The 10,583-nt window shown below is 33.5% G+C and overlaps 1 protein-coding gene across 2 annotated transcripts in view; it reads right to left on the reverse strand.

Annotated features, from left to right (window-relative positions):
- Window positions 1-2,037: 2,037 nt before the first annotated feature.
- LOC136043082 (uncharacterized) overlaps window positions 2,038-10,583 on the reverse strand; it is a 105,966-nt gene continuing 97,420 nt past the window's right edge. For both annotated transcript variants that reach the window (XM_065728005.1, XM_065728006.1), the window contains one exon: window positions 2,038-2,445. In XM_065728005.1, coding sequence (XP_065584077.1) covers window positions 2,276-2,445 — 170 coding nt within the window. In that variant the 3' untranslated portion in view covers window positions 2,038-2,275. The remainder of the gene's footprint in view (window positions 2,446-10,583) is intronic.

Raw genomic sequence — 10,583 nt, forward strand, 5'->3', positions numbered from 1 at the left:
ATGATGAATATGTGATATTTGAGTGTATATTACTTTCAGGGAGCGGGAAATTAATCACGTCAAATTCGAAATCATCCGTTTTATTATACATTTTAAAACCTAATTTATTATTATCGGAAATATTAATATTCAAATCTAAGAAATGATCTTCTGGACCAGTCCATGACTAGGTTCAAGAGTAAGCTCTGATGGATATATATTTTTAGAAATATCAATAAATTCCTTACAATTTAAAACCAAAATATCATCTAATATCTTTTATTATTTGACAAAACATGCAGGCAAATTCTGAAATTTTCTGCTCCTAAAAGAGCATCTGATTTCATGTTTTCAGTAAAGTACTATTTTTTTACTTACCACAACGGGTCAACACATTAATTACTTTCTGTTCATTTTCCTTTCAAGAAGTTTTTCTGTAAAAAATAGTAACCATAAAATTATAAATTTAAATGTTTTCCATAATATTTTTTATTACATTTTAATTATTATATTTAAATATATATTATTTTCTTTATATTTATATTATGATTATGTTTATATTTTCCATGATATTCAAATATTTACACAAAATTACAATTAAAATGTTTTTGGAAATTGAATATATTTTGTAAAAAAACGAAAGGATAGTTATGCCAGAAATATGTCGAAGGGTGCCAAATATCAACGCATTTTTCAGCTTATTTGTCCCGTTGGTTGTTAAAGGGAGGCAATACCCCTATCACTCTGTTAGGCTTTGGGATAAGTTTCAATAGTTTGTAACAGAGAAAAAAAAACTTTGTTTATAACACAGATTTGTTTTTCGGAAATAATTCTATTATTTTGAAGAAAATTCAGACGATTCTAGGGAAAATTCTGATTCATGTTGCTTATTGAATGGGATGGTTAACAGATGAAATATAGAGAAAAATGGTTGTAACACCCAAACAAAGCAGTGGAAAAAAACAAATGATATAAATTCGGCTTTTAGTATCTTTCTTATTATATTTTTTAACCAGCATGTGGCAAGTGGCAGGCTTCTATATATAGATTCTCATTGTTCCTTGTATTCTATTGCAGTTTTATCAAAGATATTTAATTATTAAAGCAAGTCCAATTTCCAACAATGATATCTACTAAGCTTCAAGGTTTTGGTCTTCTTTTTTAAGATTTTTGAATTCTTGTTATCCCTTGTTTTTTGATTTAATTTTTTTTCTTTTTATTTTTTTTTAGTTTTTAGTTTTTTTTTGTTTTTTTTTCTTTTTACTTTTTTTAGTTGTTTACCTTTTTTAGTTATTTTTTTTTTTTGGTTTTGTATCTTTATCTTCTTAATTTTTTAGTTTTTCCGCAGCGTGCCCCAGCAACACGCGTGCGAAGTGCTAATTTTTAACTGCGTAAAACTTGCGAATATACAACTGGTAACTCCTCTTATATACTCTGGTAATTCATCGACACACATTCTTTTTTTTAATTTCTTTTTCAGCCGCAAGCCAAGTTCCGCATTGCTCTTGTAATATACCGACACGCTTTCTTTTGGTGATTTCTCTCTGAGCCGCAAGCCTAAGCCTTCCCATAAAACAACACGTATGCAAGGTGATATATCGCATTTTCTAATGATTGCCCTTGAGCTTTGTTGATAGTGATTGCAAATGCTATTCGAATTGGAAATGCAATCTTTTAAACTGAAGAGGTAGATCCGTTGGAATCATGGGAATCCCAGGAATAAGAACAGCCTCGCCCTCGGAAGGTCCTGTCAAGATTGTTGCCTCTATTACGTCTCCATCCAGGCTCTATTACTTAAGGTGTCAATTAAGCAGACGTATAGTCCAGTGGACCAATTCATCAATATTGATTCGTTTTTTGTTTTTTTTTGCTGAAAATTTTTGGGTTGGTTACCTTTTCCCCTATTTTCAACGAGAAAAATTCACGTTTGAGGCTTAAAATCAAGTTATATCAGTCATCCCACCCCCTGCATTAATTTTTTCCTCGAGTTTGTATGCCGCTAGTGATTAGTTGTTTACTGTTTTGTTTGCTTCTATGATTGAACATCAAGGAGTAATATAACATATGAATAACTCAATTTATTAATAACAATTTGTAATTTGGATTCAAAAAAGTGAAATTCTGAAATATATGGCTGTAATAGTATAATTGAGTTCTTAATCAATGCCATTTCCTGTTCTTGATCTGAAGATGGAGTCTAGTTGCGAAAACATACAGCAAAATAGAAAATTAAGAAAACAGGACATGGATGGAACAAAAAATGAAATATTGATGGGCTAGGTGGGACCTCTTAAGATCACATTACTTCGTGTGTAAGGGTGATGGTAGATATATGTGATGATGATAGAGCATCAGAGAGAGTTTCTAAGCCAAAGGATAGTCTAACGTTCTTCCTATTTCTTCTCACCGTCATTTGATTATTTAGATGATGGATTTGCGGTCCATGTTTCAGATATAACAGGAGTCCTAAAATAGAAGGATCAGAATTATGATTGGGTTTCACTTTTCAAAAGTCTTTCTTCAAAATTTTACCTATTTCCACATAAAAATTTTATAAAGAAGTATTTGAAAAACCTAGGGTTATGAGTAGACTAAATATTGCATTTATCTTCTACTACTCCGAAATAATATTTTCCAATAATGTAACTGTACATCGTGTTCATTTCCATTCGTTGACTCCCGTAAAGTTTACATTAAAGAATATAATGATACTGTCTCTTCGTCACTTTAATCACGAATAGAACTATTGCTTTTAATAATAAAAATGAGTTCAACCTAAAATAGTATTTGAGGATTTGAATCGTTTATAATTAGGATAAAGTTTTATAATTTGAAGAGTATCCATATGATCAGGAGAATCCTTAATGATCCAGGATAAGGCGTGGGATAATAAGTCACGCCTTATTGAATTCGTGTTTTCTTTGTGAATCAATACAACAGGAATGTTCACTGCATCCATATTCAGATCTCAAAGGATGTTGAATGCTTAGGACTTCTTTCCCTTGCACATTTAGCGAGAGTTGTTTTGTTTTGCTTTTAAACAAAGAGTTTTGGTCACTAAGTCTATAAATAGAATTCAGTATGTTTCAAGGGAAGGCTATAATTTCATGTTATGGACGGGGCTTTTCCACTGCTGAAAACACACCCATCCAATCTATACAAATGAACCATTTTTCCTTGGTGAAAGGTGGTTTAAGGGTTGCTATGCCTCCTTACGCTAACTCGGACTTTTTGTCGTTGTCTATGGCTTTATGTTGCCCCTCTTTGTTCTCTAGGATCGTCGATTTGGTATTTGAGCCATCACGAACCTTACCTAAGTCTAGTTTTGCGGTTTTCGGACCTTCAATCTTCTTATAATTTTATCAGGACATTACATTTACAGTCTTTCTATTTATTTGTTTATTTTCTTACGAACGACTTCCACTGTCATAAATCAAAATTTATTCTGTGTACATATAAAGTACCTAACTTGATTAGTTCAGCTTATTTTTTCATTGAAAAGGAAAAAGTCCATATTATTACATAGAAACAATTGTTATCAAATCAATTGCCCATCTCTTGTCCTTCGTGCTATTTTTTTTACTCGTTTTGCAGCTAAATCATCCAAGCTAGAGACTTGAAATTTTGTTGAAATACTCTAAAACAGAGAGAATGGTACATGAATTTATTTTAGATTCTAAGTCTTGCACTCAATAGGTTTCTAGCTATAAAAGGGCAGGAAGGGCATGAATAGTTTCTACACCTTATATGTTCTGATTAAGAATAGTCGTCCATTAGCCAAACCACTAAAAGTAAAAACTGAATGCATAAGATTCTTCTACAAAAATGGTAAACCGAAAATTTCTCGGCCCAGCAGTCATTTAATGCGTAAATAATAATAATAATAATAATAATTTATTTATCACCCACTTTACAAAAACAGAGGTTAAGTGGAGTAAAATACAAAAGAAAAACAGCAAAAGTAATACAAGAAACAAATTTAATCACATACAGAAAAAAGACGGATAAGGCGATGAATACATCCTAGCCTATTAATCGCTTTAATAGCTAGATTGGCAGATAATTTTTCGAAAGCACCAGTAATATTTGTCGCACAATACTTTTTAACCAGTTTTGTATTCTGGTAAGAACGAGGTAGATATAAAAGAAATTTGCAGTACCGGTAATAATTTATACGAATACGTTTTAGATCACCAGTCAACAGAAGTGGCCTAATACCAGAACAGAAGAGTACAGAATGATCGCAAAAATTTGAGTAAAGCCGAGTTAGCGCTCTTCTCCTATAGTGTCCACGATTTGCTACAATCTTAGAGTAACCGAGCCTCAGCTTATCACTAATATCTTTGACAGCACGAGACCAGAGAGCATTCATAGAATCGCAAACTGTTATACCAAGCCAACGAAATGATTTAACACGAGGAGTACTAAAACCACCGCAGTGTAGTGAATCTGAACAATTATTACCGTTGAAAACAAGAAACTCGCACTTGTCAATATTTAGGTACAGGCCGATATCGCGGAAAGCAGAAGTAACTGACTTCACTGAACGGGCAAGACCAGACTCAGTTTGACTAATCAGAAGAAGGTCATCCGCATAAGCCAGATATAAGATATCAGATGGTCCTAGTAGGCACGTAGTCGATATTTTTGATAGTACATTTTCAATACAAGCATTAAAAATATACGGCGAAAGAACTCCCCCTTGTCTTACACCACAACGAATAGGGATATGACCAAAATAAGAATTATCTAATGACTTAAGACGAAGGTAAGAATGGGAGTACCAAAAGCGAAGCACGTGAATTACCGATGGATTTACTCCTCTCTAGCATAATGCTGTCCATGCTTGAGTATGACAAACACTGTCAAATACTTTTGACAAGTCTAGGGTTGCGAAATGAAGTAAACGACGAGTGCGATGGGCATCTTTTAATAAAGAAGTCAAAGCACGGTGAGAATGCTGACAGCCTAGCCCCGATCTAAAACCAAATTGATTATCATCATTTAGAGCAAGCTTAGTGATATACGGTAGTAGGAGGTGTTTAAAAAGCTTGCTAAGAGTACAAGCTACCGTTATGCCCTATAAGAACTACAAGAAACCGGATCTTCTCCTTTTTTAGAAGTGACATAACGCTACCGCATAAGAACGAGTCGGGCACACACGAACTACTAAAACACATTTGAAAAAGCAGTTGGATATGAGAAATCAGTTCAAAAGAATTCGGAACAAGATTCAAAACACTAATCCCATCAATATCCAAAGATTTTGATTTTAAACCCTTAATGCCGTTAACAATAGCCCACTTTTCAACTGGAATCACATGTCTCTGACATAAACGTGACGGCAAATTTTTTTCGAGCAAACGTGAGAAACGCTTATGCACTGCATAATTAACTTTCGAAAATATTTTTGAATAATGTTCGATCCAAGATGGACGAGGTATAATATCACTAGAACTTGTATCCGGAAACTTGGCAGAATTTATCACTTTTCGCCACTCACTATTATTTTTCGGAAAAGTTTCACCGGAGTAACGAACGGCACGAAGATGGCGTTTATATTCGAGTTTCGTCTTTTATTTTAGATCAAACACAGTACCCCGAGAAGGTCGACCACAGGCAGACCAGATTCTTAACCAGAATTTGACCTTATTCTTGACTTTTTTCAGCAAAGGATCACACTTCCAAATTAGTTTTTGGGTATTCCGCCTGACACGGATCAGTTGGACAGCCACATCTTCAGCTTGCTTTATACATAATATAATGTCACGATAATAGCGATTCAAATCAGCACGAGCATTGTCAATAATAGGGTACGCATTTGTGCAAAGAAGATGGAAGGGGAAACGTACGGTGGACAGTAGAGCTCCAAGTGTAGCAAGGTAAAGAGGCATGTTCGCACTAGACCAATCACGTTTTTCAAACCACTTATGCGACAGTGATGGTTGGTTCGAGTATACGTCAGAAGTAACCGTAATATCAAAATACAGAGGTAAATGATCATAATCTCTCTCATCTTCATCAATATGTACTGCTGAAGTTTGTAATGAATGATAGCAGATACAGTGGTCCAAATTTGAGACAGAACCACTACAGTGGATATATGTAAAACTGAGGTCTTTCACTATGACCTTAAATGCTGAGGGTAGACACTGAAAAAGCGCTTCCTTTCGTGTCGAGGAAACGGTGATGTAACAGTTTAAGTCGCCTATAAGCACCCACTTGTATCCGAGACGCTCAATACCAGATATGAGAGTCTTTAATTTGTTGCAGGCACTAGCATAACTGGAGAAGGAAGAAACAGATCTTCTATCATGGGGCAAATAGGCGTTGATTAGGATCACGTCTGCAAGCCGGATTGCAAGATAGTGTTCAGAGGATTGGTAGTAGCTAGGAGACAAATATCTAGGCAAATATCGCTTAATTATACAGTGCTTAATAAAGTGCTTAGGAAAAAAAGATCAGGAAGATTAACTACATTTTTCTGTAATTTTTTGTCCATTTATCAGTGAAAGATGGCTTAAACGACATACTGTAAAGATTAAACTCAATTGAATAGTCTAAGTGTTCAAACCTAAAAATTATTTTCTTCTAAAGTCTACCATTGTCTATTCCTTTCCATTTTCCCCTGTGTGAAAATGCAAGCTGATTAGTAACTATGAAAACCAACATTCCTTCTAGAATACTTAACTATGTAATAAAAAAAAGGAAGAATATATCCATTTGCTTTGTAAAACGTTAAAATTAAGTAACATTGTAAAATTAGTTTTAATTCTTGCATATTTCACAATATATATATATATATATATATATATATATATATATATATATATATATATATATATATATATATATATATATATATATATATATATATGGCCTCATGGAATAAGTTTATTAAAAGTGAGAAATGTTCCCCATATGCCCTATTTTGTCTCTAACTAGATAATTTTGTCGATCATTACAAGCACATACTCAGTGTATACAATAGTTTTCTTCAGTCTTTTTATTATAAGTTACACTAACCGCTATTAGCATAACGTCTCCTGCAGGCTCACGTACAGCCTGCAGTAATGTTTGATATTCGTAGGGCCTTACGATAAATTAAGTGTTCAAATAGCCTTAACGGTGACAGCCTTTCTTAGCGAAATATGGCTTATGATTTTCCAACTCTACTTAACCTTCTAGAAATACTTTTCCAGTCTTGCCTAGCACATTTGCTTGTTCCTGGTAGTTTCCTTTGTGGGCGTGTAACGTCTATTCAAAGGAAAGGCAACGAACCCACGTCATATGCAATTATCATCCCTTTACAGTATCTTGTTTTTTAAGTAGGTTGCTTGAACATTTATTACTACCAGAAATTGAGTCGGATTTTGATTTTACGCCTTTTCAGTTTGGTTTTCGGAAAAGTTTCGGTTGCTCCCATGCATATCATGTTTTAAGCTGACTCATGAAAGATGCCGTAAAAACTTAAAATGTCTTTATACTGTCTTACTGTTGACATTTCAGGGGCTTTCGACAATATTGTGCAATCTCAGGCTTTATTTTTCCTTGCGTGTTCAGGTGTTAATCCTTCCGTACTATGTTTATAGTCATCCTGGTACTAAAAGTCTGAAATTTAAGTTACCTGGAATGGTCAAATATCTTACCTGGTAAAAATTAATAAGAGAGTTCGACAAGCTGCCGTGTTGTCTTCTAGTATATTTTAACGTGTGCTTGTATCGTGCCTGTGTCCCCTTAAAAATTCTTTTTTTACGGTAATATTGGTTTGTCTTATATTTTATATGCAGACCACGTTGTATTTGTTGTCTGAACTCGCCGTGGATTGCTTTCCAATTTTACTATATTAACCAATGAACTATCTAGGATTGGACTGTCAGTTAATGCGTCTAAATGTGACTTTATTTGTTTTAAGAGCCCTTATGTGGTCGCTCCACTCTTTGCTGGGACAGCTGTTCTTCTATACTCTTCCTTTGTTATTTGGCTTGGTCTATGTTTCGGCCCAACACTTTCCACTACCTGTTCATCCCTAGTGAACCAAACCGTGAAAACCCTACGTGTCACTTAGGGGAAAAGTCCCCCGAATAAAATCCGTTACAATCGCAATGGTTTGAGCATGACTCATAACGCTTATTGTGCCCCTGTGCTTTTGTTTTTATCAAGGATTGCTCATCCGTTTCGTAAAAGAAATCGCCAGACTCTACCTGTGACTTATATCAGATATTGAAAATTCTTCCTCCGGCTTCCTAGATGGCACCGAAACAGAGAAGTCATTACTCGATTTGGTTTGATAGACGTGCCTTTTCGGATTCGGTCTTCCAGTGATGATTTATGTAAAAAGACTATGTAATATGGGTAATAAAGTTCATTCATTCATACCGAACATTAAGAAGAATAAATAAGACAAGTAATTCAAAGGCGACCACCCAACACAAGTGCTCATCAGGAGAATCCACACTTGCCTATAGGGTGTCAGCACTTTAAATTCCCTACCCACACAAGTTGCGTACCTACCATGAATTCTTTATGGTATCTCAGTGCTAAGTATCGCCCTCGAAATATATACCTATTTAAAAAAAAATTAAACCAACCAAATAACTCCAGAACTAACTTCTCCTACCTTGGTTTTGGTCCTCCTGCATTTATGTTAACCTGAATGATCATACCTATTAACATTGTATACTAATAATTACTGAATAATTGTTAAAATTTTACACTATTATCATATCATCTCCGTCGACGCAAATTTAACCTAAATAAAATTCAAGGAAATGAATCCAAATTAAGACCTTCTGAGAGCACAACATATGCAAAATCCTCCGGAAATCCACTGTCAAAAATTAGGGACACGCCAAACACAATAACAAAGAAAATCAAAATCCACCAAAGATTTTGCTAAGTATTTCAAGATAATTCTTTTGGTATTTATTTAAAAGTTCGTTATAATGAAAATTGACTTTTTTAAATTGCCAAGTTAATTTATTTGCAGAAAAACCTCTTAAAATCAATTTTTGGCTTTAAATTTTACATCTATTTATACAATCAATATGATTTCTAATAATCCTTGCATATCTAAGTAGCTCCGAGTAAAATGCTGAATATGTGATATTTGAGTGTATATTACTTTCAGGGAACGGGAGATTAATCACCGTTTTATTATACATTTTAAAACCTAATTTATTTTTATCGGAAATATTAATATTCAAATCCAAGAAATGATCTTCTAGATTAGTGCCATGACTAGGTTCATGAATAAGTTCTGATCGATGTATATTTTGAGAAATATCAATAAATTAATTACAATTTAAAACGAGAATATCATCTAAATATCTTTTATTATTTGACAAAACATGCTTTAAATTATTTGGATTATTCGTATCCATCATATATTTATATTCGAGTTGACTTAAAAACAAGTCAGCTATAAATGGGCTGGCATTCCCCCCCCCCCATTGGAATTCCCTAAATTTGCTTGTACAAATTACCATTAAATATCTTGTATGAGTATTATATAAAACAAATTCTAATAAATAAAAATCATATCTATGCTGTAACATCTCGGGCTAACTGTAGTCTTAAAGCAGTTTTTCCATATAGCTTTTTTTATTTTAAGTATCTATTTTTAAGAACCTCTTACTAGATAAGAGGAAAAATTTCTTGATAACCATTTTTAAGTTACCAACACTACCTGTTGGTTTTTTTTTGATACACTGAATATGGTGGTGTAGTTTTAATTAAGGCTCTTTGACTTTTAGTGGTTATTCTCTCCAATTTTCTAAATCAGGCTCATTTTCTCAGGCTTGCAATATTTAATGGGTAACACTAAGCCTAATGATTCTTATATATTCAGAATCCTCAAAATAAGTCGATTCTATTGACATTACCACGAACTGTTTGATAAAAAGGGTATCAAATGATGTATTATCTAAGAAACTGCAAATTTACCGAATGGGTAATTTTTTTCCCTAAACTTTTTTTTTAGAAACATTCTTTTAGACTTTTGGTTACCACATCCTAATTTGATCCCTCTCAGTCGCTTTAAGGACCTTAAAAGTAATTTCCTAAAAACGATTTTTTAAGTAAAAAAGATCATAAGAATAAAAATCGAATGATTCTCATTCTAGCTAATTTATGTTGAAAACTGCATACATGCAAGAAGGGCCCCCCTTTGCAGTCAACTTTTTAATAGACAAAGAAACCTTAGCACTTTTGTGCGACATTTTCTGGCCAATCGTTATGTGTAGCGTATGTACCGATGCCCTACCCCTACTTGGCTCGATTCTTTTTTTTTTTTTTTTAGTAGGACTTTTTTTATTTACGTTACTTATTGTATTTTGGTTAATTTTTTTGTCTTTAATGGTTTTTAAAGCGTTTTTATTTGTCTTTAAGGTGATTTTTTAATCTCTTAAGTATATTTTTGTCTTATTGGGGAGTCTGGCTCGCCAACTGACTTGGTGGTAAATTTTTTCAAGATCATTAAAAACCTGCATGTCATGACCTCATATGCAGTGACAGTTATGATTTATGACCCTATGAGTAGGTTTTTCTTTCCTTGGTATTTTAGTCTATTTTATATATATATATATATATATATATATATATAT

The sequence above is a fragment of the Artemia franciscana genome, unplaced genomic scaffold (assembly GCF_032884065.1).
Source record: "Artemia franciscana unplaced genomic scaffold, ASM3288406v1 Scaffold_289, whole genome shotgun sequence".
In the NCBI taxonomy this organism is placed as follows: Eukaryota; Metazoa; Arthropoda; class Branchiopoda; order Anostraca; family Artemiidae; genus Artemia; species Artemia franciscana.